This window comes from Pituophis catenifer, unplaced genomic scaffold (assembly GCF_029215685.1).
Source record: "Pituophis catenifer annectens isolate HBS135680 unplaced genomic scaffold, rPitCat1.0.hap2 SCAF_1, whole genome shotgun sequence".
Lineage (NCBI taxonomy): Eukaryota > Metazoa > Chordata > Lepidosauria > Squamata > Colubridae > Pituophis > Pituophis catenifer.
The window spans coordinates 84,133,291-84,151,653 of NW_027256881.1; the positions used below are offsets into that span (position 1 = coordinate 84,133,291).

Sequence of the window (18,363 nt, forward strand, 5' to 3'; positions counted from 1 at the left end):
CCAATTGCTGTAGTACAACAGAACCCGAAAAGGAAAACTTTACTAAGATCAAGGAATCCACCATCCTGTGACTACTTATTTTATTGGATTGATGGCAGTGGTGGGTTGCCCCCGGTTCGGACCGATTCGCAAGAACCAGTAGTAAAACCAATGGGAGGCTCTGCCCACCGACCCAGACGTCATCAGGAAGTTTCTGCGCATGCACAGAAGTGCACACATAGTCCCGTTGCAAACCGGTAATAAAGGTAATTAGAACCCACCCCTGGTTGATGGGGTTGTTTTCATGGTTCATTTGCCCTTTTGGAAATAATACATTATGTACTGCTTTCAAAAAAAATCATATAGGATATATGGATAGTATTGTTATTGTATTGTGGTATTGTCAGGTCTGCTATCTTCAGCTTCTTTGTTTTCACTTTGCATCTTGCAATAAACCACAATGGGGAAAGGAAGAAATTTGGGGAAGCTCAGGCTGGGAAAGAGAAGACAAATGAAGGGGTGAGGGGAGAGACAAGCTGACTGGAACCAGAGGTGTCAAACTGGAATAAGCCAGCCGCCAAGGACACCTGGCCTGGGAATGGAATGTGAAACTACATCAAGAAACATCTTGCATCAAAATGGTTCCCAAAACATCAAAATGGGATGCTATTGGATACTGTTGAATTGGTCAAGGAGGGACGGCCAGGGAAAGGGAAAGAATGTAACCTTTTGCGTGGGATTACTCAGATCTAGCGTTAATTTTGCTGCAGCTACTTAACTTTAGTAAAAGAACCTATCACTTCAACCAAATGGAGTCAAGGATCTAAGTTGAGGCATGTCTGACAAATGGAGTCATCTTTCCTAAGGATCTAAATTGGGGCAGGTCTGACAAATAAATACAATTTAATATAAATAAATGGTCTGTATTACATGCCAGGTAGCATAGTATCTCAGACCTATTTGGATAATCAATAAATTTGAGTCTCCTTTTCCTCTCCCTCTCCCTCCAATCTCCACTACAGCCACCCCCTCCCCATTGTTAAGAACTCCTATCAAAAGAACGAGGGACATAAATGGCAAAGCCACATTCCCTGAAGTGATCTGATTTCCAGGATTTAACAACCTAATAAAACTCATTGGCTGACCACTCAATAACCAAAGAGCTTTGAATATTGACGGGTCCATAAGTATGGAAGATCTAAGCCGTATGCTACTATGGTACTTTCTATATAAGGATGCCAGACAAACCCTCATTTATCCGATCTTGAAGAAATTTCCAAGCAGGGGATGGGATTTCTATTGACTGTTACTTTTTTGGTCAAAGTCTTGAAATTGTCCTCCCAAGTCGCCCAACTTTATGCAACCACTTGTACAATACTTTGCCTTATTAATCACCTTTTATAATACTGTTTCTAATTTTATTGTACATGTTCTTATTTATCTTTAGATCTTATTACGTTCATTGTTTTTCTTGTTTTTAATCTACAGATGTGTGTAACAATTCTATTATTGGATATTTTACTGTACCTGGCTTTATGGCTGTAGTAAACAATTTGATTTCATCTGATCTGATCTGATCTGATTACAACGATGTTGAAACCTCAGCAGACCCAAAAAGTGCCTCATATCTCTAAATTGCCTTTAACATCTCCCCCCCGCAGGCATCTGTTTGTATTCAGCAGTTCAAATCAATTAAAACATTGAATATCGTTTTCTTCTGAATTTCACAAATAAAGCCACACATTTAAACCTGTTTTTCTGATTCAACAAATACCCTTTTCAAAGAAAAGAAAATTCAAAATTCAAAATTCAAAAAAGATGAGAAGTAACTACTGTATAAACTGATGTTTTTCTATACAGAATTTATACTAGAAAACAATTATGTGTGTACACACACATTCCTGCTACCTGTTCAGGATATGTGATTTTATTACTTTATATACAACCCAAAGTCAATATCAAATATTAATAACCACATTTAGAGCCAATATATGGAATTAGAATTGGTGCTTTCTGAAAAAAGAAATTGAATTACTGATTATTGAATGTCATCCATTTAGACCTGTTTCAATATTAGCTAAAATAATTGAACTCTCTGCAATGAATTTAAAGCAAGCTAATGTGTAGTAAGTTCAGGCATAGTAGGTAAGATATAGGTTTATTCAGGCAAAGGTTTTATATATATAAATATTTCTTATAGTGCATTTCTATAGGAAGTTGAGGACAATTTATTGTGAGAGTATGCTCCCAGATGCTTAAATCTACTACAGCCTTAAAAAAAATTATGGGCACCAGCCTCTAGAACAGTGGTTCTCAACCTGTGGGTCGGGACCCCTTTGGGGGTCGAACGACCCTTTCACAGGGGTCACCTAAGACCATCGGAAAACACATATTTTCGGACTTCTGGTTTCCTCGTCTTCGGCGACGGCGGTGCCCTTTGAAGGACCACCAGCCCCGCAACTTATTCTGTTGCCTTCACAAGAACTAAAAACCAAAAGATACAGGAAGAGTCTTTTATTAAGACATAAGAAATTTTTGGGCTGCAGATAATGCCCTCTATATATTATTCCGTACAGTTGAAAAACAGCCAGGGCGATTACAAATGAAATGCTTCCTTTCTCATTTTGCCATGTGCTCCTGGATTGCTGGATTGGATAATATGAGGATTGTCTTGCAAGGAAATGAATGGAATGACATTTCTTTCTTTTTCAACTGAGGCAAATCATCCAAACAGGAGCAAGCTACAGATGAAAAAGACAGACTGGAAGATCCAGGACATTTCACTTCACTAAAAGTCATCCCACATCACAATATGTTACAAAAGCAGAGAGAATTGGTGTCTATTATGATTGGATATGATGCAGTCTATGTTTAGAATAGCTATCACCAACAACGAGAAACAAAATAACAAAAACCTTACTTTCTCACCCTTTTCTACTTGTACTTTGAGTTTTCTCATTATTTTTTAGTGTAACTGGAAGGAGGTTTCTTTCTTGTATTCAGAGACTTCAATGTGTCATCTTCTTAGTCTAGTTAAAGATGTGTTTTCAGGACCAAAATACCATTCTAATGTTGATATGACAGAGACTGAAGTAGTTAAAAGTGTAGAACCTTACAATGTTGAAATACAAAAAATTGCTTTAAATAGGAGCAATGGTTTTCCAAACATGTTGGCACATTTAATATAATGTCTAGTATGACCCTCTATGGGCAAAATATAGTTACCATTATATATGTACAAGGAACCTCTGATTCTATTGTTCATCTCTAACTCTATTTATTTATTTATTTATTTATTTATTTATTTATTTATTTATTTATTATTCATATTTCTATGCCGCCCACTCTCCGAGGACTCTGGGCGACTTACACCAAAGACAGTATACTAAATAGCATATTGCCCCCAACAATCTGGGTGTTCTGTCCCCAACCACATGCACACACACCAACAGACGTTCAAGAGTTAAAGACCAAACCAGCCGGCAAAATCCTTTTCCTTATGATAACGGAACTTGGCAACAACCTAGTGGCTGCCTGCCAAGAGTTTATTATTTACGAAGAGGAGAGATAACTTCTCCTCACTCCTGGTACATCGAAAGAAACAGCTCAATAATTACGGAGTCAATCAAGTCCAGAAATAATTCAGCAAAGTCTATAGCAAAAAGTCCGGCAATGCAGAATGGTGTGGAAGCTTTCAGCTTTGTTTGTCACAAGGTTTGACTGGCCACCACGCTCCCTTTTATATCCTGTGGGGTGTGGTCCAGTGACTCAGCCTAATCTTGGGCACGCCTTTTCTTTTGTTGCACCGAAGGCATTGCCAGAGAGGAGGGTCCTGGAGAGGGAGGCCTTGCCAACTCCTCTCCTTCACTCTCGGAGTCCTCTCCTGCCGATGACACAGGCTCAGGTAACGGGGCCACAACACTGGGTCCTCATTTTACCCACCTCAGAAGGATGGAAGGCTGAATCAACCTTGAGCCGGTGAGATTTGATCCGCTGATCTGCTGAACTAGCAATCAGCTGAACTAGCTGCAGTACTGCACTCTAACCACTGCACCACCTCGGCTCTTATGAACTTACATGAAGCTTTTGTGGTCTTCTTTCTTGAATTTATGACTTCACAAAGATATTAGTTCATTGACTAATATATGGTCTGGTCCATACAATGCATGGTATGATGTCATACACTGGATGCATAAAGACTGGAAGACCATCAAAGCAACCCAATGCACAGAATTTCTCATGCTCTACATGACAGTCCTGCCTGGCATCTTTTATCTGCACAGATGAGGTATCCTCCCATATTTTAGTCCCCAGTTTGGGCCTTTCTGTGGATCAAGAGTTTGAATTGATACCATCTATGATTTTTGTTTTATGAGACATAAATGCCAGAACTCACATATTGTACTGTCAGTCATAAATCTGTTGATTATCACAGCATTCATTCATCTACACTGTTGCAGAGTCAGCAGGAACTAAGCCACTAACAACAAAACTGAACGTAGTAGTCAATAAACTGATATAGTATAGTTTTGCACTGCAAGGGTGGCACTTAAATTATAGTCACAAAAGATAAGGCCTATTGAATAAGGCCTACTTCTGAATCGTTTACATTTTTGATCAATTCCGCTTATCAAGCAAGACACTAACCCTGTACAAGAATTATTTAAATTACTTAATTCAGTACAAGTCTAGAGATACGTTTGCACTGAATATCTCATATACCCATCTATTCTATCATATTTATGATATTCTATCTATCTATCTATCTATCTTTCTATCTATCTGTCTGTCTGTCTGTCTGTCTGTCTGTCTGTCTGTCTGTCTGTCTGTCACCTATCTATCACAAATGTCTGTCAGAATACAGCCTTTGCCCATAGAAATGTAGATGCAGAGATTCGTGGCCAGAAATCATGCTCTTTGCAGCTCCCATAGAAACTTCCTGTCTTGACCAAATCCCTAAATGTTAGCAAAAGGGCTTCACAATCTGTACAAAGTTGAAGCTTGGAGCTACTCAATGGCTTTTCATTGAGCATATAGATGCAGAAATTAAATAATACTTGAATCAGACCATCAACAGTTCCCAAACGCATCACTTCTTGGGATTAACGCACAGTAGTTTTGGAAAATGTCATGCTGATCTAGTCAAAGGCTTAACTTCAAATATGCATTTAACAGCTGTGAAGCTCCTATTTGTTTTGCAGTTTCTTTCTTTCAGTATCTGCACAACCTCTCCCTGCATCAACCAACTGATTACAAATTCAAATTTTACACACAGAGACACTGAACATGTACATGGCTGTGTACTGTATATGTATATAAATACGTAAACAGGCTTGCTATATGTGCTCCAGTAGTGGTTTTCACTTACCTTCGCTACCGGTTCGGAGCTGTGAGCGCATGTGCGGCACTTCTGCGTATGCGCAGAACTTCTGCACATGCACAGAGCATCCATGATGACCTCCGGGCGGGTGTGGGGAGCCTCCCGCCACTACCAATTTGCCCAAACCAGGGCGAACCAGTAGAAACCCACCACTGATGTGCTCTCTTAAGTATAAAATACAGACCAAAACATAAAATGTTGCGCTAACAGCTGAGCAAGGTGGCTTTTTCCCTACAGAGGCATTTCATGCTGCAAAGGTGATGTGATTCATTTCACTGAAGCAAAGAGGCAATGCAGTTTGCTTCAGCAAGGTCCTTTTATTGGTGTTCAACCTCTTTAGCACTTAAGGAAGCTGGAAGACGCTTTGGAGTGTAAAATGCATTGGCAGAGGGTTTTGCATAGGTGCAGTGCCTAAGCAGAGGACTCTTGCAGGTGTTATATATGTCAGACAAGAGGAAAGTGAAGTGAAGCAATGAGGCTGCTTCACTTTGTTTGTTCTTAGAAGCTAAAGGATTATATGGACTACATGATTACACTATCACGTTTTAGGGAACGCTTCATTTCACACTACATCAAAAGACAAAGACATCTTTCTAAGCTTTGCATAGTCCTGCTCACTGCAACATTCTTACTCTTACTTTCTATGTATGATCATCTGCTCTCAACTCCATTTCCTTTTTCCCACTAACTCTTTTGCCATAAATACCAGAAAGCCCCAAAGGCAAATGTTTGACTTGATGAGATCAGAGAATTGATCCAACCGTCTCCAGTTTTCCAAAGAACCGATGGGCATTCTAGGAGGGTTCAGAAATTCATCGGTGAGTTGTCATACAACCATTCATTCTGCTACTAATGCAAAGCAGTTACATTGGATCCATGTGCGAGACAGTGCCAGCCAAAGACATTTTCATGCCCAGAGCAGAAAACTAAATTTAATAAGGATTGACAGTTGACTAAGTCTTCAAAACCTGTAGGGGACAACGTCTCCTACAACATCTGAAGAAAGCGGGAAAGTTTGGGCCTTAAACCTTGGGAGGTGCAGAACATGCTGCAGAACCTCAAAATCATACTTGCAATCTAGTAATACTCACTTCCTGGGGCTGTCTAGAGGCTTTCTAGAGGAGCACAGTGGCTCACATGGGCTGATGATTGACAGGCCCATGTTTGAACCCCAGTTGAAGCATGATGTGATGAGCTATTGTCACTTGCTCCAGCAACTCCTAACCCAACAGTTTGACCACAAGTAGATAGATGGGTACCACTTCAGTAGGCAATTTAAAGGGACATGAAAGGAGCCCACAATTGGGTGTCCCTGGGCAACAGTGATGTCACTCACTAATTCTCTCAAACCGAAAGTGCTTCGGTGCTCCCAAGACAAATGTAGTAGTAATAAAGGTTGCCATATTTTGCAGCAAGGTGGAGCCAACCAGCCCTTTAACAAAGTCAAAAGTGTTTATTATATGCCTGCATCAAAAAGATAAACTCATGATGCAGTACTTGTTAACTCATAGGGAAAATTCCATGGTGCAATATTAGTTAATATCATGTGGTTTTATGCTACAATAACTCCCTTTGAGATGGAATTAATTTCACATATTTATTTTGGAACGCTGTTTGATTTTTCAGATGTTTGGGTTCTTTTAATTTCCGTATCAGTGGTTTAGCTAGGAATTGTTTGAAGTTGCAGTTCTGCAGCTACTACCAAAGAGCAGAAATATTAAGTCTTATGGAAGTTGACATAGCTATCTCATTGATTTCTTGCTGTTATCCACTACTTATTTACCAATAAACTTTACTAATAGCTATATTAATAATTGTAGTGCCTACCCTGTGGAATTATCTCTCCCTCTACTTCTCAGTTTTGACTGATCCTAATCCTGTTAGCTTTCAAGAATGCTTTGGAAATCTGGATATTCCTGCAGACACTGGGGCAAGGATGTTAGGTACACTTATTCTGGAAAGCAGAAAATGTATGGATATGTATCCATTCCATTATTGCTATATAGGGTTTTTTTGTTCTTTTGTTTTGTTTTATTATTTTATTTTATTTTATTTTATTTTATTTTATTTTATTTTATTTTATTTTATTTTTTATTGTATGCTGCCTACATTTTTGGGCAATTACTTAAATATTGCAATAGCAATAGCACTTAGACTTATATACCACTTTACAGTGCTTTACAGCCCTCTCAAAGTGGTTTACAGAGTCAGCATATCGCCTCCAACAATCTGGGTCCTCATTTTTCCCACCTTGGAAGGATGGAAGGCTGAGTCTACCTTGAGCCTGGTGAGATTTGAACTGCCAAATTGCAGGCAGCCAGCAGGCAGCAGAAGTAGCCTGCAGTACTGCACTCTAACCACTGTGCCACTACAGCTCATAAATAAAGAATTGCAGTTGAGTTATATTAAGCAGGAAGAGCATCATTTACAAGGCAGAACTTTCTTCCCATTCTTGTTTTTGATCTAAGTCAGTGGTTCTTAATCCTATATTTGTAGGGGACAGAGCAAGTTTCTGAAGAGGCTGTTCAGACTTATGATCATCTGACATAATTGTCAAACCTCATTCTTTGTGCTAATTTCCACAGCAATAAGTATTGAAAATTATCACATTTATCATTAATATCTTTCAGCTAATAGTGGTAAATGAAACTAAGCGATAAATGAGGCTCAAGGGGGGGGGCATGAGCAAAAAAAGAATAGATTGAGAACATCTGGTCTAGGTGACAAAACCATTTGTATGATGCTCAGAGATGAAAGACAACTGTGATAAATAACTTAGTGTCACCAGCTCCCAGAATATATGCCATTGTGAAAACAACTGCTGCTTAATAAAGAAGCTGCATAAGCACAGCTAATAGCAAATACTGCTTTTGCACAATGTGCTAAGGTTCACTTAGTGTTAACCACAGGTGAGGTATTTATCTATTACAAACATTGCCAGACTACAGCTAACTTCAGTTGGCTGCAGTCTTGCCAGCAATTATCCTCTTCAGCTGGTCCCTCCAACCACCATTCTGATGGCTGACCAACTAGGACTTTGTTTTTTTTAACGAAACAAAAGGCAGTTGATGGACCACCTGAGGTCACAGGTGTTACAAGCATAATGAGGCAAGGCTGTTTCCCTCTTATCTTTTCTATTGTTCCTGGAAGAGTACTGAAAACCAATTGGGAGGAGCAGAGATTTACTTTGTTATCGTCATTCTTGTCACCTGATTTCATGCCATGGAAGTTAAAGGGAGAAATTATCTATTAATGAATTCTCCATCCAGGTTTGAATGACATCCGCCCTGTGGTTTAGGTAAAGTAATCCAAACCGAACCATGATTAAGTTAACCATGAATTCAGTTAAGGTAGTAACAAAATCACCATCAGGACCCTGGTCCAGGTACAGATGACACATCAACCAGATTACAATATAGTTTAGTGAGTTGTCGGAATATGGTCACAGGTTTACTAACATCAGTAGTGGGGTGGATTCTACAGGCATTTTATAGAGGTTCAGATACCAGGCCTTTTCATCTTTCAGGTCCCTCTGCCTCTGGCTGTGACAAACAGATTGCAGCTGGGTAAGGTTTACTAGATCTGTAATATTCTTGTGCTGTGAAAAAGAACAGAAGCTTTGGGAGAGTAGAGTTGACAGCTTCCAGAAGAATGGATATCTTGTCATTAGTTGCAATTGCTGCTCTTTCTCATGTAGATTTTCTCGTTCTCTGTCTGGCAGAAAATTGGCAGCTGCCTGTTAAGTGACAAGAAAAATCAAAGAAGTGTAAAGTATGATAGCTGGTACAGACAGTTGCTCTAAATGAAAGTTCACCCACTGATGGACTAAGAGCAGATTCTTTTATCTAGATGCATCTCCATTTTCCATGTCCCAACCAAGTTCCCCATTCTTCCAGTGGCCCTCCACCTGAGGCCTACATTTAAGGATTAGATAAAGGTAAAGGTTCCCCTCACACATATATGCTAGTCATTCCCAACTCTAGGGGGCGGTGCTCATCTCCGTTTCAAAGCCGAAGAGCCAGCGCTGTCCGAAGACGTCTCTATGGTCATTTGGCCGGCATGACTAAACACCAAAGGCACACAGAACGCTGTTACCTTCCCACCAAAGGTGGTCCCTATTTTTCTACTTGCATTTTTTATGTGCTTTCGAACTGCTAGGTTAGCAGAAGCTGAAACAAGTAACGGGAGCTCACCCCATTACGCGGCACTAGGGATTCGAACCGCTGAACTGCCAACCTTTCGATTGACAAGTTCAGTGTCTTAGCCACTGAGCCACCACATCCCTTATTTAAGGATTAGCCTACTTTGAGACAATGGAGTAATGAAGTCAATACTCTTAGTCACTTGACAGTGAGATGGGCAGCATATAATTTAATAAGTATTTTTTTTTAAAAAAAAAACTTACCCAAGGCGTGTGTATCAGCATTCCACCACTATTCATTTTGCTCCACATACTTTTGTTCTGACCCTACAAATTAAAACAAATCATGAATAAGTGTTCTAGTTGGTCCATTTTATTACCAGAGGGGTTGGTGCTTACTAGCCAGAGTAGCTGTGTTCCCTCACTACTTTCAGAGATGCATAGAGAAAGCTTACCTAACATTGGGTACTTATTATTAAGCCCTATCTATACTCCCCATGCTGCTGTGTGGATGGGGAATTGCTGCCTTTGGAATAAGGGACAGTTGCTAAGCTAACACATTGTCTTTCTTCCTCAGTGACATAATGATACAGTCCATGACTATGCAGGTAGCTGAGTTTTTCTGACTTACCTGTTTGGGGCATGCTTCAGTGCTGTCCATTTGCATCAGTGGAGTTAGGATTCCAGTTGGATGTATGTGTTTGGAGCCTTGAAGAAAGCACCTGAAAAAATCCTGAGGAGACAAGTATTAGCAATATGCATTTCTTGACTTTCATATAAGCCCTTTTTTTTTTTTTTTGGTATGTGTGCAGTTTTCATTTGTGCATTTTAAATGTGGTGGACTTGAGGCTGTAGTAGTATTTAATGTTCATATAAGATTAGAGTTTTCTGGTTAAGACTTTGATGTACATGATTGGTTGACAATTTATGGCCAAGCTATATATTTGTCCTCGACTGTCAAAATATTTGCAAACCTGCCTTTGATTGGGAAACATTTAAGGGAGGAAATTTGTCAGAACATTTAGCCAAATGTCATTTCCACCCTCTTTCAGATCTTTGTACTAAACATGAGGTGACCAGCTGGGTGTGTGAGAATGTGTGTGTGTGTGTATCAATGTTTTCATCCATAGCGTATACCTTTATTAGTCATTATTCCAAAGCAGAACTATAGAATTCCTCCTGTGTCATGCTGCTTCGGTAATATCATTCCCATTCTAACCATTTTTGGATTCTTGCACTGCTGCAAAATAACAGGGCATCTGCTCCCCCAATAATAATGCCTCACAAATGTATGGAATTTAAAGTAGTTCTATAGATTCACACAGAGTTTATGGGGATGAGATTGTTCTTTTGCACATATGGATAAATAGAATGTGTTCCTGTCTAAGCATCGATTGAAATGTAATACAATTCTAATGCAATATACAGTAGTTCTGCTTTTTAGCCTCTTGTGGTTTAGGTTCTTTGTTTTAGGTCATGAAATGTTTCAGAGGAAATCTCCACAGCCTGTGACCCAACAAACTAAATGCAACCTCCAGCCATTTCTTTTAGCACAACAGTATGTGATAAATATCTTGATTTTACTGCTTGGTTGAAACTGGGAGTTGTCAAGCATCTGACAAGCCACAACACATGCCTGGGGAGTTGTGTTCAGTTTGGCTGCTTGTGGTTATGCAAGACTGATTTAATATATTTCTGCCCTTTTGGAAGACGTAGAGTAATACAATTAAAAAACCCATCTTTTAGTATGTAGAAATATTTACCTCACAAGCAATGCTAAAAGATATATTTTCCCTGGAAATGAGATCATGCATACATATAGACACATTCCATAATTTTCCCTAACACATTAATTTACGCACACTTTTTGTTTCTGTACATTGATATATACACTAATATAGTCCTTCATAGCCTGGGTATTCAGACAGTAATAGAGAGAGATTGTGAGGGAGGACAATGCATTTGCTCTATTTCCTCAAACAAAATCATAGCATGAAAAACTGGGGAGAAGATGGAATCTAATACAAATGACAAGACAATATAAAAACCCCATGGAAAGATAATAATTCAAATCTTTTTCCTACTGAATCTATATAAATATTCTCTATCATGCAAATTGACATTAACAGAATTTAACGAACGATTGAATGCAAACATTCTTTATGCTCAGCAATTATTTCAGCAGTTATCTCCACACCTTATGGACAAAGAGAAAATATGAAGTACCAATAGAAGAGAATATTTGTAACTCAGAGCTGAACTGTGGACTACCTGGTGTTCTCTGTTTATTTATCTGTAAATAAACAGATTTTCCTACATATGTTAGACATATCCATGACAGAACCTGGATAAAATGGAGTGTGTGGGAGGAAACGGTCCTGAGCTTAAACCAGTTAAAACTCTCCATATGAAAGTGAGCATCTGAATTTGACTCAGAAAGCAACTAGCAATTTGTATGGCTGTGTCAACACTGGGATGACTCTGAGAGGTGTTATTCACCAATTATGCCACTGCTTTCTGAGTCAGCTACAATTTCTGTGTCATTTTCCAGTGCCACTTTATGAAGAGCACATTGCAATAATCCAACCTTGATTGTGTCTCTCCTCCACGAAAGGTCACAACTGATTTACTAGCTCAGTCGGATAACAGGCTACCTTGCCAATGATTTTACATGGTTGTCTATAGCAAAGGTAGAGCCAAGGAGGATTCGTAGTCAATGAATTTGTGCCTGAAGAGCGAATGCAGCCTCTTTCAAAGATAAATTACCAAATGAAATGTTCAAGTGCAGAGAATCAAAATAGTTCTCTCTTGTCTGAATTCAACACCACTGTATTCTCCTCCTACCTTTAGTCAGAGTCTAAAGGCATCTGGAGGTTTTTAAAATGTCTAACTCTCGCAGCATTCCTCTTAATCGAAGGTCAGAACTATGTATTTTAACTTGCTTGCCTATATTATCTAAGCTTATTTGCTTATTGGCTGAGATGGAGAACAGTACTCCGCCATCTATGTTGAAATAAAATTTGGTTTTTACAGACCAGTTTCTATAAGTGGAATTGAGGTGGATAGTGAGGAAACACTGTAATATCCTGCTATTCAGCAGCTACTGTAAATACCTCAAGCTAATCTTGGTTACTTAATATTTCTATTAGATAAAGATCCTTTAAATAATATAAGACATGGTATTATTAACAGAAGCTACCCTATAATTTAAAAAAAAAACACCTTGATTTTGGGTTACAAGCAACAGATTTTGCTCTACACAAAATCTGGCTCCACATATCATGTTAATCTATCATTTGCTTGTCCATAGTTTATTAAATAAACCACAATGGCTGAATTCAACAATAAACAAATTCACAGTCACTGAATTCACATGATACGTTAAACCAAATAAACCAAATAAACCACATTAAGACTTAGCATGATGTATTAATCCAGTAATATTCTGCTTTCTGCAACTTGAGCTAGAATCTTTGAGAGAAGACACAACTTCTGGGATGTCTACAGGAATCTTTTTAGTCTTTTTTCCTGTGGAGTTCCAGAATTAAAATAATCACAGAACCTCAGACAGAAGGATATCATGACTGTAGATACATTCCACAAGTTAAAAAAAAAAAGAGGACCTAATCCTTCATCAGCATTATAGATAAAAACATTATTCCTTTTGTTAAAATGGAAAATGATTAAAAATGTAGCGGTAATGTAAATATCTTCATTAAAGAGAAAGTACTATGGTTTAGAGCAGGGGTCAGCAACCCGCAGCTCTGAAGCCACATGTGGCTCTTTCATCCCACTGCTGTGGCTCCCTGTCACTCAAAATATTACAACTGCCAATGTGTGATACCCGCCGGCACACAATTTATTGAGCTTTTTGATCCCCGGTAGGCCAACCATGGATAAATCCAAGAAAAGAATAGTTTCAGAAGAAAACAGAATGTTTAATTCAACTACATATGCTAGTTCTATGGTCGCTCAGGAAAATAGTCAGGCACGGGAAGGTTTTTGTGGCTACCGGTGTTTTTTTTTTCTGTGGGAAATGGGTCCAAATGGCTCTTTGAGTGTTTAAGGTTGCCGACCCCTGGTTTAGAGCATAATTACTGAGATCTTCAAAAGTATTGCAAATAGGAATTCTCTATGTTCCCAAGTTGAGCCATCTGGCAATGAGCTGCTCTGTAAGAATGTGACTGTAATAGATTAGGTACTTGAAACATATCAGGTACAGATTCTAAAACTACAATCATGAATAATCTAATATAGCATTCAAAGAAACTATAGCTGTGCTGTAAATATATAGCAAGCCTCAGTCTTACCTCTAGCTAAAGATTATTTTCTAATAGCATAGGAATGGTAGGAGTTAATTATTACAATAATGATGAAATGTATTATTATAAGCCCCATAAACTGGAAAGTGGTCTAAAATATGAAATATGACTTCTTCCTATACTTTCTCACCCTCAGCTTTGTTACACTACTATATAAATTACTAACATATCCTAACACAGGAATTTCTTATAAATACAATTTCAACAGAAAATTCTTAGGTATCCCTCCACCCCCCATGACTTCCAGTGTTTTATAGCCTGTATTAAAATGATCGTATCACGATTATGAGGCAAGCCAAGTCATCTTTTTCTTTTGCTAAATTGGAGGTAGCACTAATAACCCACTAAGAATAGAATGGCATTTTCCCTTTCATCTGAAAAGATTCTGATATTACGGTTTTAATTCAGATGTTATAGAGATGTCATATTGCACCATTTCTTTATGGCAGGGCAATTTCAAAAGGAAACCTTTTTTTTTTTTTAACAAAATTAACTACCAGTCTCCTCAGCAAATTGGCATGGTTAATTAACCTGCATTTCAGAGATGACTAATTCTTGAATGTTTTCTTATATTATGTAAAATAAAAAGGCACTGAGATTTCTTTCACACTTTTGTGTGAAGTCAGCATATTGGGGACGAGAATATTGGACTTGCAAAACAAGCATTCAGACCTTACATTACAAACCACTGAAATGAGAATCACTTTATAAGGGCAATTTCTGCATTAATTTATCTGGGAAGCCCTCTTGACTGCAAAAGGGTTCCTTCTAAATGAGCACACATAATGCTTTACATCTTCTTCATTTGTGAAAATGCCCGTGCGTTTGTATAAAATTCACTGAACTATAATTCAAGGGGGGGAAAACCACTTGTACTATCTCTAGCTTCCATTATGCCAACTTTAGATTGTACTCCACCCCCTTGCTTTCTGAAAAGATACAACATAGCATAATTTTGTGTTCTGTGTTATGTAAACACTTATACTCTAAGGGTAAAAATGGAAATACATATGAAAGATTTGCGATCGGGATTTTCTGCTCTTGAAAATAGTCAAAGTCTTTGGTCTTCTAGGAGACGTAGTCCCGACACATCTAGAGAATGCCAGGTTGGAAAAGGTACAGGAAATCAAAACTTGTCATTTATTTCATCCAGACTGAATTTGATTAAAGAGTTATGAAAAAAAAACTGTACTGTACTGTACTGTACTGTACTGAGAACATTGTGAAACTGAATGCAAAATGTAATCTAAAACCATTTGTCCAAGACCAGTCCTAAATTTTACAAACAGACAGATCATCATCTTGACCAGACAGCATAATAAACTGCATTATTTTTTATCTTTTCTATCATGACATGGCTATAGAAAAATGCCTCTAAGTTCTGATCAATTTCTTCTATGAATCTTCTTGCTACCAGTAGTCATCATTGGAAAGTTCATCCTCTAATTAGAATATATCATTAAACCATCTCTATTAAACCTTCTGTGAGAATCTATCCCCTTCTTCTACATAAATACGATAGTAGTATATTATATTATTTATTTTACATAAACACCATAGTAGTAAACTATATATATTAGTATAGTATAGTATAATAAGTATAATAGTACACTATAGAATAATAGTATTTTTGGCATTAATATTTGCAGCATTGTAATGCCCAATGAAAAGAAATTTTCTGGAGTCAAACTGCATTCTTTAGTTTTTGAAACAGCTTTAGCATCATTGGGAAAAATGGAATTGACATAGACATTGGGAGGTGTTTTTATTTATACAAATGAATGAAATATATTTATGGAAAATCTATACACTTCAGTTCTGAATTGGGGGCTTTAAAAATAATGATTTGTTTATATCACTTTTAACTTTGTTGAATTCTGCACCTTTTACCCATTTAATAAGAAATGAAACTTGAGGTTGTTCAATCTTGCTGAAGTGAAATGGTATCTTAAGTAAAATACAATAATCAAAAATACATGGGTATTTCTTTTTCCACTAACTTAGGAACTTAGGATCACAACTTATTTTCAGATTCAATAGTTTAGTATAAAGAACATGGAGAATAAGAAACAGTAACTGTCATTTTACATCATAAATTCTAATTTTGTTTATTCTTTGATAAATACAAATTAGTTCCATATATTATCTAAGGATAAAATTCATTACTATTTTGTAAAAAACAAAAAACAAAACAAAACAAAACCCTAAAACCACAACCACTTTTTTGCTTCATATGAAAATATCCCAAGAAAGAATTTTAAAATAAAACCAAAGCTAAAATTTCAAAGATGTCTTATATTCATGCTAAAATGAAAAGCTTTGAAACAATGAATGAAATTTATGTAAAAGAAAAGTTTGTGATTTGTTGTCCAGAGCCAAAAGGAAGATTTAGGATTCAACTCTAAAATATACTAAATTCCTTTTGAATTGCTTCTTCTTCTTCTTCTTCTTTTCTTTTTAAAGAGAAACAGCTTTACAAGGTAAAAGTGGGGAAGGGGGAGGTTTAAACCTCTCTGTTTTCAATATTCTTGGTTAGCAGCTCTCAGTTGTTTACATACTGAGCATAAAGAAAAAAAGAGGATTTGTATACGGTCTATATATCATGTGATTTATTTTTGGCTCAACCTAAGCAGTGAACAAACAACATTATTATAAATGTGGTATTTATCTAATGTGATCAAAGAGTTGGAAGTTCACTCTTGGAAGTTCAAGTACAAATCCATCCAGTCACTTGTTATAGTGCACACGCACTGTTGAAGCATAGCTTGTTTCGATAATGTAGTAAGGTAAAGTGTTTGATACACATTAAGCTATAAGTGATGATTTAAAAGCCACAATGGCTGGCTCTTACAACTTGTTAAGCCCAAAAGCATGCCAACTGCATTCTGATTTAACACAATCTATGATTCGAGTGAAGGTATTTAATATCAAGTATGTATTTTGTAGCCATTGCTTCTTAAAATGTAAACTAGTTGTAGTAGTTATCCTGAAAATAAAAGGTAGATAAAGATTTGGAAGGGCATTCTACACAAAAGCTCAATGCAATTAAATCAAATGCCTTACCCACCTTCAGTATGCACAGCGGATACATATGTCCAGTTGTAACGTTTGACGATGTCAAGCATGGCTCTAGCTTGCAGAATATCAGATGGAACCACCCTCAAGAAATATTTGTACAGAGTTTTGTCACTCAAGTCAATACTGGTTGCAGAATAAGCAATCTGAGGAATATCAAAAAGTTGAAGCAGATTTTGCACTTGGATGGCTACAGAACTGGAACCTGGACCAATGACACCAGCAATGGGTTTTTTAGCCCTGATCTGGTGATGATATAAAGGATCTGGCAGGCAACGACCCAGGGCATCTTTTTCATCTCGGATAGAGATCAAAGAATCCCTTATGAATTCAATACTCTGTTCCAAGGCTACTGAAGAATGCCAGCAGGAATCTCGAATTTCACTGCCAAGAGTGATGTTGGGCAGCAGAATTGGGTCTGCATTTATCTTATCCAAAGTGTGAAACATGGCCTCAACTCTCTGGATGCCATATTGCTCTCGGATCTCACCACACTTCCTTTCTGGTACTTTCTCAGCTGGGGGTTGGTGATGGACTGAAAAGAGGGCTCCTATAATGACATCCCCATCCATTCTGGCTACTGATCTTTGGGAGGTAGCTGCTGAAATCAAAACCTTTCTCCCAGTATTCTTGGGAAGAAAGTCCATCTCCAAGAGGATAGCAGGAAAAAAGACAAGCAGGACTCCTATCATCTTGTTGCAGGAGACCATCCAGATCCAAGTGACCAGTTTCATGGGATCTTCCTGTCTACACATGGTTAGAAGCATAAAGAAGACCACAGACTTTCTTCACTATTTCACTTCTTAAGAATCTCCAAGGTGATTTTAAAGCAAAAGCTTAAAGGGGCAACAGAAGTCACTGTAGGCGTGAATTGTAGCCTGTTGACATGAGAAGAAAGAACAGAACACATTCATCAGCTAAAAGTATGGCACAGCCAAACACTGTAAAGGTCATTTCCTTTATAAGTATCCCTCTCCACCTGCCTAGACTATTAGTAGACACCATAATCAATTGGCTGCAAAGAGCAAGTTGTCCTTAAATACAAATCCCCCCCCCAAATAAAATATCTATCTATCTATCTATCTATCTATCTATCTATCTATCTATCTATCATAGATGAAGATAACGGAAAATTCATTTCACATAATATTCTAATAGAAATACATTCATTGGCAGATATTTGCATGACCAGTTGAATTCATTCATACTTGACAATCTGCATGTATATCACTGAGAATATATTTTATGTACTGGGTGAAGTGGCTTTTACCTGTAAGCTGATATTTGAATGGGACTGAGGAAATCTTATAAGTTATCAAACTTCCATAGGTTGTGTAATTTTTTTAAAGAGCAAATTGTTTACTCGAGGATCAGAAAGCTGTACCCGTTCCAAACATCACCAAAAAGAAAAAAGGGAAAGCAAAGCAGAAACAAAATGTCATTTAAAGGTCAAGCTCGAATTGTTA

The 18,363-nt window shown here is 37.7% G+C and overlaps 1 protein-coding gene across 2 annotated transcripts in view; it reads right to left on the minus strand.

Moving 5' to 3' along the window:
• GRM1 (glutamate metabotropic receptor 1) overlaps positions 1-17,664 on the minus strand; it is a 209,108-nt gene extending 191,444 nt beyond the window's left edge. The window contains exon 1 of one of the 2 annotated variants that reach the window (XM_070952047.1): positions 16,890-17,664. In XM_070952047.1, the coding sequence (XP_070808148.1) occupies positions 16,890-17,664 (775 nt within the window). The remainder of the gene's footprint in view (positions 1-16,889) is intronic. The other variant, XM_070952053.1, reaches the window with a different exon arrangement.
• Between the last annotated feature and the right edge of the window lie 699 nt (positions 17,665-18,363).